At 45.0% G+C, this 13,893-nt stretch overlaps 1 protein-coding gene across 1 annotated transcript in view; it reads left to right on the forward strand.

Moving 5' to 3' along the window:
- Positions 1–13,893, forward strand: part of masp1 (MBL associated serine protease 1) — a 93,891-nt gene that overhangs the window by 16,216 nt on the left and 63,782 nt on the right. Inside the window, exon 5 of the mRNA XM_046297842.1 lies at positions 5,223–5,419. Coding sequence (XP_046153798.1) covers positions 5,223–5,419 — 197 coding nt within the window. The remainder of the gene's footprint in view (positions 1–5,222; positions 5,420–13,893) is intronic.

The following is a 13,893-nucleotide window of genomic DNA, read 5'->3' on the forward strand; positions in this document are numbered from 1 at the left end:
TCACGTCGAGGCAAGCAACACTGAAAAATACATGAGAGCATCAGCTGTTCCAAACGACTGTGATCACGCTCTCCATAGCCGATGTGAGTAAGTATCACGTTTTAGGGAAGACCCAGATGCAGACAGTGTCGAAGTAACAACATTTTATGACTAGAACAGGGGGCAGGCAAAACGGCAGGTCAAGGGCAGGCGGAGGTCAGTAATCCTGGGTGGTGGGGCAAGGTACAGGCAGGCAGGCTCAGGGTCAGGGCAGGCAGAATGGCCAAAACCGGGAAAACTAGAAAACAGGAACAATAAAAAAGACAGGAGCAAGAAGAAAAATGCTGATAGGCTTGACGAACAAAACGAATTGGCAACCGACAGAGAACATAGGTATAAATAGACAGGAGATAATGATGGGAGACACCTGGTGGGGGGTGGAGACAAGCACAAAGATGGGTGAAACAGATCAGGGTGTAACAGTAAGATCTTTTAAACAGGTCAACATTCACAAGGCCAGACGGATTACCAGAACTTATACTCAGAGCATACACTGACCAACTGGCAAGTGTTTTCACTGACATTTTCAACCTGTCCCTGACTGAGTCTGTAATACCAACATGTTTCAAGCAGATAACCATAGTCCCTGTGCCCAAGAACACTGAGGTAACCTGCCTAAATGACTCACGTCTGCAGCCATGAAGTGCATTGAAAGGCTGGTCATGGCTCACATCATAACCATTATCTCAAAAACCCTAGACCCACTCCAATTTGCATAGTTCCCCAACAGATCCACAGATGATGCAATCTCTGTTGCGCTCCACACTGCCCTTTCCCACATGGACAAAAGGAATGCCCGTGTGGGAATACTATTCATTGACTACAGCTCAGTGTTCAACACCATAGTGCCCTCAAAGCTCAACACTAAGCTAAGGTACTGGGACCAAACACCTCCCTCTGCAACTGAATCCTGGACTTCCTGACAGGCCGCCCCCAGGTGGTAAGAGTAGGTAACAACACATCCGCCACACTGATCCTCAACATGGGGGCCCTTCAAGGGTGCATGCACAGTCCCCTCCTGTACTCCCTATACTCGCTGCATGGCCACGCACGACTCCAACACCATTAAGTTTGCAGATGACACAACAGTGGTAGGCCTGAACACCGACAATAATGAGACGGAATATAGGAAGGAGGTCAGAGACCTGGCTGTGTGGTGCCAGGATAACAACCTCTCCCTCAGCATGATAAAGACAATGGAGATGATTGTGGTCTACAGGAAAAGAAGGACCGAGCATGCTACCATTCTCATCAACGGGGCTGTAGTGGAGCAGGTTGAGAGCTTCAAGTTCCTTGGTGTCCACATCACCAACAAACTAACATGGTCCAAGCCTGTTCCCCCTCGGGAGACTGAAAAGATTTGGCATGGGTCCTCAGATCCTCAAAAAGTTATACAGCTGCACCATCGAGAGCATCACTGCCTGGTGAATGCACCAATTTGTAAGTCGCTCTGGATAAGAGCGTCTGCTAAATGACTTAAATGTAAATGAAAATGTATGGCAACTGCTCGGCTCCAAACGCAAGACACTACAGAGGGTCGTGCGTACGGCCCAGTACATCACTGGGCCAAGCTTCCTGCCATCCAGGACCTCTACCAGGCGGTGTCAGAGGAAGGCTTAAATATTGTCAAAAACTCCAGCCACCCTGATCATAGACTGTTGTCTCTGCTTCCGCATGGCAAGCGGTACCGGAGCGCCAAGTTTAGCTCCAAAGGGCTTCTTAAAAGCTTCTACCTCCAAGTCATAAGACTCCTGAATAGCTAATCAAATGGCTACCCAGACTATTGGCATTGTCCCCCCCTACCCCCTCTTTTACGCTGCTGCTACTCTCTGTTTATTATCTATACATAGTCACTTTAATTCTACCTACATGTACATATTACCTCAACTAACCAATTTGTTTTTATTTTTACTTAACACATATTTTTCTTAACTGCATTTTTGGGTAAGGGCTTGGAAATAAGCATGTACGTTCTACACCTGTTATTTTCGGCGTATGTGACAAATACAATTTTATTTTATTTGTTCAGTGCGGATGTTGCCTGTAATCCATGGCTTCTGGTTGGGATATGTACGTACGTTCACTGTGGGGACGATATCGTTGATGCACTTATTAATGAAACCCGTGACTGCTGTGGTAAACTCTTTAATGACTTGTATTAGGGTTAGGAACTGGAATTCCTACTTTAAGATAGTTAAGGTCACAATCCCTTTTAGATTTAAAGGATTAGGAATTGTTATGTAAAGCAAGCAATTGCCACACAATTAATTGGGCCTAATTCTGGCATTATAGGCCACTGCACTAAGGCCTCTATGCTTAGCACTCAGCATTAAGGACATAGATTGGGGGTAAGGCCTTGCGTTAAACTAGCATTTTGTCCAGGCTGGGGGTGTACTTGTACATCAAGCTGCCTCACACTACAGAAACAGGAGATATATTCCTGCCCTATGGGCTGTTTTGGCTTGGACAAGGCTACTTCCCCTAGGCTATTTGTTATGACAGGTTGCCTATTTTGAATGCACTGGGTGAGGTAAGAGCTGATTCAGGTGCAGGTGTCCCAGACAAGGATAGAGAGAGAGATTTGACTTAGTTCCATTGACTTATGTGCTAAAAATAAACAGTAAAACATTCGCTTCAGCACATTTTACAACATAAATCCTTCTCATACACATAATGACACAATCTCGGAAAGTTGGTAGCCAAATGTCTCTATTGCCTCCTCACCACGATGTAGGATGACTGAGCGCTTAAATTCATTCGTAGTGAGCAGTTTGGGCAGTAAAGGTAGAGAACCCCCATTTTGGGTTTGTCGGTGCTGACCATAAGGAGCTGGGTATGACGCAGGGGAAAGTGGGGTTTGGGTTTGAAACCCATTAGTCTGTGGACGAGGTGGTGGTTTCGGGGCGAGTGTAGGAAGAGTCTGATAAGGTGATGGAGAAGGAGATCGTGGTAATGGTGACTGATACTGTGATCCATCCGGATCTTGAACCTCCGTCTCTGACTCATCTTGAACTCCTCCTGATCCGCACCTGGATCTTGAACCTGTGGCTCCCCCTCTGTCTCCTCACTGGCAGAGGAGATTGACAACATGACAGGTTGTGATGCTCTGCCTGCTCCTGTAAGCCCCTCCTCACGCTGTTGAATGAGCTCTATGGTGGGGGTCATTCACAACCCTTTGTGGTTGTTGCTCTGGGTCAGGTTCAGGGCTTTCCTGTTGGTTCCTTTATTTTGAAGGCTGATATCATCTGAGCATCCTCCAGATCCTTTTCAGCTTGCAGTAAGACGTCACTGTCTTTCTAGACGTTTGGCTATGGTTTCATGTGCTTCAAATGCTTGTCATGTTTGAGTGTCCAAATGCCTACACTCTTCATCAGCTTGAGTGTCCTCTATGATTTGGTGTTTGACCTCCTCTAGTTCAAGGAGCGTCATACACTTCCTGAGAGCAGCAGCTTGAGTTACTCAGGGCCTCTAATGGGACTCCACCCCATCCTCTGAGATGACTGGTATGAAGAGTGGCCCTCCATACTCATTGAATGAGATGATTTAGTGGAACTTAGAGATTTAACAGAACATTGCTTTGATCCCCCATTGTGCCTCTTCCATGAAGTGTCTTCCAGAGACTGGTGAAATAGCAGGCCTTCATGTGTTGGGGCCTCCATCGGCTCTAAGGAAGAGCGCTTGGATGGAGTGTTGAGCCAGATATCTGCTGTGGTTGTTTGAATATTTTCTTCTGAGATCGGGTTATGTGGGGGTAAACCTCATTGTCTCTCAAATGCGTCGAGGGCCCCATCCAGCTATTTCCACCCAAAACCGGCTTCTCTTTAGGCATAGCTCTTGCTGGATGTGTGCTTGCTGCACTTGACTGTGAGACAGTGAAGGTTCCACTTGCTTGCAGCTCACGTGTGCCTGGCCTAGCTATGGGAGAGTCAGGTTGAGGTTTGCCATTGAGGTCCCCCCATGGGAACACCTGTATCCCACTCCATATCCGGCCAAAGGACCACTTGTTATGGCAGCTTGCCTATTTTGAATGCACTGGGTGTGGTAGGAGCTGATTCAGGTGCAGGTGTCCCGGTTACAGGACAAAGATGGGGAGAGAGAGTTTAGGTTGTGTTTTAGAGTTTGAACTCCCATTTATTTAATCCCTTTAAATCATCCACAGGGTATTGGACACACAGATAACATAAATAAAATTGATAATGCTGGAGAGGTTCTTTACAACTGACTGGATTGTTTGTCACTGAACTAAAAGACAAAGGAACTCAGGTATTTAACAAAGGAAATTGGTTGAAGGTGTGCACCGAGCATAGAGATGTATTGAGATCTATAGTGCCCAAAAGCCTGTCAAACATGGGAAGCGCTATTTGAGGACTGATACGTAGTGATTTCTACACATCTCTATGGCTTAGAGGCACCTGCATTCAAAGGGACAGTTAACAAAAAGTTTGAGAAGAATGTGAGCCTTTTCCACACTATTAGTTCTAGATTCCTTGTTCTGTGCCACAAGTGAACTGGTTGTGTTGTGGACCAACACTGACCACATGTCATCACCCTTCTATGGCACCTCTGGGACATTAAGCAAGCTTCTACGCACCCAAATCCTGTGTGTGTGTGCGCGACCGCTCACATGCATTTGTGCATGAATGCATGAGTGATTGTGTTATAGTTAGGAAGGTCTGTTTTGTATCCATTCACTCCCCTCTTTCTATCTCACTGATAGCCGTCACTGATTGATGACAAATATTTACATTCAAGCAGCTGAAGATATGTGAAAAATGTCTGTCTAGTTCAGAGAGTTACAGTATGTGTTGCAGATGCTATAATCTTCTCTTACTGCTCCAGTTGGTTCACTGTACATGTTCAAAACTGTCACTGGAAATAAGACGTGTGTGTTCTATGCACTGTGTCTATAAATGGGTTATTACAGTATGTTGTGTGTATGGTGGATTTTCATGAAACTTGTGGAGTATTTATCACACATTATCATAAATCCTATTTCATTAGTGTGTGCATAGAATGTATTCATTGATTAATTGTGTGTGTGTGTGTGTGTGTGTGTGTGTGTGTGTGTGTGTGTGTGTGTGTGTGTGTGTGTGTGTGTGTGTGTGTGTGTGTGTGTGTGTGTGTGTGTGTGTGTGTGTGTGTGTGTGTGTGTGTGTGTGTGTGTGTGTGTGTGTGTGTTCCAGTGGAGTGCAGTGATAATGTGTATACGGAGCGGTCAGGGGTGCTTTCCAGTTCCGACTTCCCCAACCCCTATCCCAAAAGCTCTGACTGCCTGTACCACATTGAGCTGGAAGATGGATTCCTGCTCAGCCTGGAGTTTGATGACACCTTCGACATTGAGGACCACCCTGACGTCACCTGTCCCTACGACTATGTCAAGGTTTTTTTATTTACTTTTATTTGTATTCAACCTTTATTTAAAGGGAGTCATATTGGGGTCCATGTCTTTTTTCCAAATGAGCCCTGTAATCCAAGAATACACATATTAAATATGAAATGTATCAATAAATAATAATAGTAATAACAATAGTAATAATAATAATAATAGCAATAACAATCAGTTTCCTAATTTCCCACCCCAACAAGACAATATTTTCTTTTAAACACTCCTCTGTGAACAGGTCACTCAGCAATGCCTTAAGTGACCGGAAGGCACTAGGAAATGTAATCTGTGTCCTGAAATTCGTTCCATGTATGTGGTGCGTACAAACTAAAGGACATTTTACCTAGATCAGTAGCAACAAAAGGAATTTCAAGAATTAGCCATTCCTGGGAGCGAGTGAGGTATTTTGTTCTTCTGTATGTTAGAAGCCGTGTAAATGAACAGAACGTAACGGATGTCTCCAAGTGGCCACACAACTCTCCAAAGTGTGCACAGTTCCTAAGTAATTTCAATGCACTTTTATGACTCAAGGAAAGAGCTTTCAACTATTAGGTGCTTTTTTTTAGCTCTCTTGCTATGCCTTTAAGGAACTGAAGCGAGCACACTTGTAGTGTGTTGTTTGGAACACAACCCTCCATCCCCACTGTTTTATTTTATACAATCCAAAAACGTTCCATTACAAATCGCAAACTGCATCATGTGGGCATCATTTGAAATCAAACTTTATTGGCAACATGACTATCTAAGTTAGGGATGGGCAACAGGTTGCCTGTGGGCTGCCACCCATGTGTGGATCAATTTCCCCAAAATATATTTTTTAAATATTGAAATAATGAAACTAAGTTGGGCTCTCAACCTTCTGTTGAGAGTTGGAAGAGTCGTTTAAAAAGAAATGTGGTTGTGCATCAGATCGTCACTCAATTAGCCCATGTCAGTAAAAAATTATTAGACTGCTAAGTTAGTCAATTGGCCAGCAATCTAAACATGTATTAATCATGGTCTAATTACCATTTGCAGCAAGCTTGCTTTAAAACTGCAACATATTCTCTACGCCTCCTGGAAAAATGTGTAGAACAGCAGGAAATTAACTCTCAATCTTAATTAAACTTTTTTTTAAATTGCATATGGCCCCCAAAAGGCTAGGGCAGGCACTGACTGGGTATGGATGTGGGTACACAGACCAGTGAGCCACTGCAGCCCCTCATAATGAGTTCTGAGTTTTGTTGGCCCCAACCCCATCCAAATTGCCCATCCCTGCTCTAAAACCTATTTTGTTTATCTTTGTGGTCAAGAGGGGGGCCGCTAAAATGTTTTGCTGGCAAGATGATTTTGCGTAGGGCCACCAAAAGGCTAGGGCCGACTCTAACTGCATGTGTGGGTATGGATGTGGGTACGCAGACCCGCAAGCCATTGGGGCCCATAATAATTTTTTTGTGGTTCTCACCGCCATCAAAGTTGCCCATTCCTGAGCCAATTATAAAATACAATCTTACTTTCACAAGGCACTTCAGAGAAATACACTTTTGGTAATGCTTTTGGTTTGCCAAGAATGGAGTTTTCCACTGTTAATTTACTTCACCATAGTGGCGAACATTCTGTTCAGAACAACCCGGGGTATGGTGCAATGTCATCCCTGTAACTGTGAAATAGCGATCATGAATGTCGATGGGCCTACTGTAAATGACATGTATTTTGTTATATGGAAAAGTAAAGGGCACTTTGGACTCAAAGCTGTATTTATTTTAATCCTTGACGTCTCATCTATCAGAACACATTGAATGCTCTTAATTTAGAGCTTGCCCCTCACAGGTTAGCGTTTTTCGTCATAAATCCTGTTCTGGAGGCAGCTCTGCCTCGAAGGTAGAATTATGTTATTGGTTGACTCAATGGTGATGGCTGAGCTTACATTTCAAACAGTCTGCATGCTCTGGGAGGACATTTGACACAAATGAGAGAACACAGTGAGTGAGCATTTATATGTGATTTATTGCATGATTATGTTTTTATACATAATTGTATTTCTCATTTGAAAGTTGTTTCTATTCTAATCTCACAAATAAAGTGAAATTTTATATCTTGTTCACTAACTGGCTTCCCTAGCTGGTGGTGGTAAGATTTGTTAGCTAGCAAACTGGCTAGGTGCTATTAGTATAGTAGAATAGTATAGTATTATTGCTGTATTCTGAGTATAGCAACCCGTTTGCAAACATAGCCATATCATTAGCTAGCAATCTAGCTGGCTAATTGGGGAAACCACATTTAACAAAATTCTGTTTCGCAAGAAAAGGGTAACTATGTTTTTTTTAAATATGGAAAACAGCCGAACTAGCTATGCTAGGGCGAGTAAAATGGTCAGAGTGAGGTGTTCTCTCATTTGTGTCTGGAAGTAGCTAGAAAGCTAGCCAACGTTAACCAGTTAGATTGGGTGCTTGACTGTCGTTGTAAGGTCAGAACGCTCGCATCAACCCTACTTCTCGGCCAGAGCATCCAGTGTTCGCTCTGAATTTCCCCGAGAGTGAGACACTATGAATTTACTAACTAACAATCTGACAACGCTCTGAATTTACGAACGCCCAGAGAGCACATTGAGCGCACTCCAGATTGAATTTACAAACACATCCGAAGTCGTAAGATCTCTAACTAGGAATTTTTTATGCTTGCAAAATGTTGCATAGCAACAGCATCAACTTTCGGTAGACAGGCGTAGCACTAGTATGCGCCACTGAAAGGATACCGTTCATTTACAGTATACTAAAATGAACTAATAGTATGTAGCATATACTCATTAAGCATGTAGTATACAGTGTGTTAGTATGGGTGTTCAAAAACAGCTGAAGACTGTTTACCAGTAGATGCTAGTGGGAAGAGCTACAGGAGGACGGGCTCATTGTAATGACTGGAATGAAATGAATGGAACCATATCAAACATATAGAAAGTAGGCGTATGTCACACGTCACTACTTCACAGGAGCAGCATTTGAACGTAAACATGACATTTTTTATCAAAATGCGTTCTTTCTGCAGAAATACCTTATGGAATATGTTAACTTTCATGTGCCTTAACAATCTTGTATTCCATCAATAAATACGACTACAATTGTTAAATTATGAGGCTAGTTTGTTTAGCCACGGAAAAAGTTTGGAACCTTCCCACTAGCTGAGATAATGGATGGGTTGGGCATGCCAGGAGATGAGTTTGGATTGGTCGGCCATGTAGCGTGCGTCTGTCTGCAAAGTGAGCTCCGTTTTTGAAAGATATAACGTTATCCATCAAGAACTACAAACATTTTGCTACTTTTCTCAACAACATTGATGTCCTGAATTTAGCAGGAGCTATTGACAGATCAGTTGGAAAAAGTGATGGGCTACTTCCTGCACACGCCACGGTCAGTGTGAAGGGTAGTGACTACACACAACGCTGGCTTAACAAGATGTAACTACAAACAAAACAGAGTAAAATGGTTATAGTCTGCCGTGAAGCGGTCATCCATGTAAGATACATTTCAGACAAGTTTATAATTTTGTCAGAAACTAATTTTTATTGCAAGGTACTGTTAGTAGGCTAGCAAACTTTAGCTTGCTGGCTCGGTAGCTAACGTTACGTGTATGATCTGTGTAGTAATATTATTCAAATCAATTGTAGCCTAATGTTAGCTAGCTAACATTGAACCTAGTATGTTAGCTTTAACTACCTGCAGATTCATACTACAGCTGTGACAATGATTGTATTGGTAGTAGTATGAGTTGGGATTATGCCAGTTCATTGTTGAGCTATCTAGCTAGCTGCAACCCTTCCTGACTGGATGCTTACTCCAGCCCGGCATGTGCGGGAAGCTAGTACAGGATGCACTGGGCTGTGAAGGCGCACTGGAGACCTGTTGCGTGGGACCGGGCTGATGACAGGCACCTCAGCACGCCCGCTCTGCAGCGCTCTCAACGCCAGCAACTCTCTCCGGAATCTTGCGTCGAGCTCCTCACTCGACTCCCTGACTGGCTCTGGTTCACTCCTCGGCTCCATCGACTGCTCCATGTGCCTCCGCAAAAAAAAACAATTTATTGTGGTTTCTGTGGCCTTCCTCGCCAACGTCGTTGCTGTCCTCTCATGCTCCTAGGCGACTCCCGCCAAGGAAGGCGATCCTGTCCTGCCAGGATTTCCACCCAAGTCCAGGAGACTTCCTCCTCCTGGGCACGCTGCTTGGTCCTTTGTTGGTGGGATCTTCTGTCACGGTTGTCGTAATGAGTAGACCAAGGCACAGCGTCGTATGCGTACATTCTCTTTTAATGAATGAACACCGAACAAACCAACAAAATTAACAAACGAAACGTGACGCTATATAAACTAGTCCTGACAGGCAACTACACATAGTCAAGATCCCACAAACACAAATGAGGAAATGGCTAACTAAATATGATCCCCAATCAGAGACAACGATAAACAGATGCCTCTGATTGGGAACCATATCAGGCCACCATAGAAATATAAAAACACCTAGATGACCCACCCAAGTCACTATCCAACCAACACAGAGAAAAAACAGCTTACTATGGTCAGGGTGTGACAGCCATTTATTTCATGAACATGTGAACATGTCTAGACAATAGTGACCCACTAGATGTGGCTGGGGGGTGGTTATACCATTTCCTTCACATGACCCATCAATTTAGACAAATGTGTCGGGTAAGCGTCATCTATTATTGATTAAATATTGATAAAATGTGACAATACATTTAGATTTTATTTGATTTAGCATGTGTTGAACACACGGCCTCACATGTTAATCCTTAAAGAGATGGGTGGGACTAAGGTTTAAGAGGATGTGTACAATGCTGAATGGACGCAGACAAAGAAAAGCTCTCCAGTAGGTGTACCATCTATATACTGTTGTTCCTCCTTTTAAAAGTTGTGAGCTTGCACCACGGGACTTAGAGGTACCCAGCGTCACGACTTCATTACTCCAGACCACCACAAGGGGGTGATTTGCAATTCATATATACTGTAAAAAACAACAACAATGCATATCTAACTCCCTTCATCTCTATTAATCTGAAGACACAGGATAGTATTTCAATGAGATACTTCATTTCAACCAGTGGAGAATGTGAAAAGCTTTATTGAAAGACATGCATTATTCAGGTGTTATAAATACATAAATGCATTATAGTTATGATAATTGTAAAGTTATAAATACAAGTTCAATCTCTACTTCAATGCACATATGGTGTGCATTATAAAACGAGGAAAAAAGACGAGGTGGGGAGAGAGGTGTAGACAGAAAGGGAAAGAAGTAAGAACAGCGGCAGAGAGCATGTGATTCATGAATGCTACCCTAATATGCTCTTAGTTCATCACAATTGTGGTGTCTCCTAATCAGCCTTGGGCCCCCAGTTGGCCCGAAGGTTATCTCAAGAGCGGGTGAGGTTTATTTATTTTTTTATTTCACCTTTATTTAACCAGGTAGGCAAGTTGAGAACAAGTTCTCATTTACAATTGCGACCTGGCCAAGATAAAGCAAAGCAGTTCGACAGATACAACGACACAGAGTTACACATGGAGTAAAACAAACATACAGTCAATAATACAATAATAATGGTGGAACAAACTCCCTCACGACGCCAGGACAGCGGAGTCAATCACCACCTTCCGGAGACACCTGAAACCCCACCTCTTTAAGGAATACCTAGGATAGGATAAAGTAATCCTTCTCACCCCCTCCCCCCTTAAAATATGTAGATGCACTATTGTAAAGTGGCTGTTCCACTGGATGTCATAAGGTGAATGCACCAATTTGTAAGTCGCTCTGGATAAGAGCGTCTGCTAAATGACTTAAATGTAAATGTAAATGTAATACAGTATAAACAAGTCTATATACAATGTGAGCAAATGAGGTGAGAAGGGAGGTAAAGGCAAAAAAGGCCATGGTGGCAAAGTAAATACAATATAGCAAGTAAAACACTGGAATTGTCATGCAGGTGATAGAGGACCCAAAAGCGACTTAACAGAAACAGAGTTTATTCAAGTCCAAACAGGGAATAACAGAAATCCTCTAGTCTGTAGAGGGGAATAACAAGAGAAGCGGCCACAGACTGCAGGTCGCTTCAAGGTAGGCGCAGGCCGTAGTTGACAGAGACACCTGCTCACACGCAGCATCTGATGAAGGCAAAAAACACGACAGGACAGGGCGAAACACAATCACAGCACGGTGAATACTAAACAAGGAACCGACGGGACAGGAACGGAACACAAAGGAATAAATAGGGACTCCAATCAGGGGAAAGGATCGGGAACAGGTGTGGGAAGACTAAATGATGATTAGGGGAATAGGAACAGCTGGGAGCAGGAACGGAACGATAGAGAGAAGAGAGAGCGAGAGAGTGAGAGAGGGAGGGGAGAGAGAGGGATAGAAAGAGGGAAAGAACCTAAAAAGACCAGCAGAGGGAAACGAATAGAATGGGGAGCACAGGGACAAGACATGATAATAAATGACAAACATGACAGTACCCCCCACTCACCGAGCGCCTCCTGGCGCACTCGAGGAGGAATCCTGGCGGCAACGGAGGAAATCATCGATGAGTGAACGGTCCAGCACGTCCCGAGACGGAACCCAACTCCTCTCCTCAGGACCGTAACCCTCCCAATCCACTAAGTATTGGTGACCCCGTCCCCGAGAACGCATGTCCATGATCTTATGTACCTTGTAAATAGGTGCGCTCGACAAGGACGGGAGGGGGAGGGAAGACGAACGGGGGTGCGAAGAAAGGGCTTAACACAGGAGACATGGAAGACAGGATGGACGCGACGAAGATGTCGCGGAAGAAGCAGTCGCACAGCGACAGGATTGACGACCTGGGAGACACGGAACGGACCAATGAACCGCGGAGTCAACTTACGAGAAGCTGTCGTAAGAGGAAGGTTGCGAGTGGAAAGCCACACTCTCTGGCCGCAACAATACCTTGGACTCTTAATCCTGCGTTTATTGGCGGCTCTCACCGTCTGTGCCCTGTAACGGCAAAGTGCAGACCTCACCCTCCTCCAGGTGCGCTCACAACGTTGGACAAACGCAGCGGAGGGAACGCTGGACTCGGCAAGCTGGGATGAGAACAGAGGAGGCTGGTAACCCAGACTACTCTGAAACGGAGATAACCCGGTAGCAGACGAAGGAAGCGAATTGTGAGCGTATTCTGCCCAGGGGAGCTGTTCTGCCCAAGACGCAGGGTTTCTGAAAGAAAGACTGCGTAGTATGCGACCAATCGTCTGATTGGCCCTCTCTGCTTGACCGTTAGACTGGGGATGAAACCCGGAAGAGAGACTGACGGACGCACCAATCAAACGACAGAACTCCCTCCAAAACTGTGACGTGAATTGCGGGCCTCTGTCTGAAACGGCGTCTAACGGGAGGCCATGAATTCTGAATACATTCTCAATAATGATTTGTGCCGTCTCCTTAGCGGAAGGAAGTTTAGCGAGGGGAATGAAATGTGCCGCCTTAGAGAACCTATCGACAACCGTAAGAATCACAGTCTTCCCCGCAGACAAAGGCAGACCGGTAATGAAGTCTAAGGCGATGTGAGACCATGGTCGAGAAGGAATGGGGAGCGGTCTGAGACGACCGGCAGGAGGAGAGTTACCCGACTTAGTCTGCGCGCAGTCCGAACAAGCAGCCACGAAACGGCGCGTGTCACGCTCCTGAGTCGGCCACCAAAAGCGCTGGCGAATAGACGCAAGAGTGCCTCGAACACCGGGATGACCAGCTAACTTGGCAGAGTGAGCCCACTGAAGAACAGCCAGACGAGTGGAAACAGGAACGAAAAGGAGGTTACTAGGACAAGCGCGCGGCGACGCAGTGTGCGTGAGTGCTTGCTTAACCTGTCTTTCAATTCCCCAGACTGTTAACCCGACAACACGCCCATAAGGAAGAATCCCCTCGGGATCAGTAGAAGCCACAGAAGAACTAAACAGACGGGATAAGGCATCAGGCTTGGTGTTCTTGCTACCCGGACGGTAAGAAATCACAAACTCGAAACGAGCGAAAAACAACGCCCAACGAGCTTGACGGGCATTAAGTCGTTTGGCAGAACGGATGTACTCAAGGTTCTTATGGTCTGTCCAAACGACAAAAGGAACGGTCGCCCCCTCCAACCACTGTCGCCATTCGCCTAGGGCTAAGCGGATGGCGAGCAGTTCACGGTTACCCACATCATAGTTGCGCTCAGATGGCGACAGGCGATGAGAAAAATAAGCGCAAGGATGAACCTTATCGTCAGACTGGAAGCGCTGGGATAGAATGGCTCCCACGCCTACCTCTGAAGCGTCAACCTCGACAATGAATTGTCTAGTGACGTCAGGAGTAACGAGGATAGGAGCGGACGTAAAACGTTCTTTTAGAAGATCAAAAGCTCCCTGGGCGGAACCGGACCACTTAAAACACGTCTTGACAGAAGTAAGAGCTGTGAGAGGGGCAGCAACTTGACCG

This window comes from Oncorhynchus gorbuscha, linkage group LG14, assembly GCF_021184085.1.
Source record: "Oncorhynchus gorbuscha isolate QuinsamMale2020 ecotype Even-year linkage group LG14, OgorEven_v1.0, whole genome shotgun sequence".
Classification (NCBI taxonomy): domain Eukaryota; kingdom Metazoa; phylum Chordata; class Actinopteri; order Salmoniformes; family Salmonidae; genus Oncorhynchus; species Oncorhynchus gorbuscha.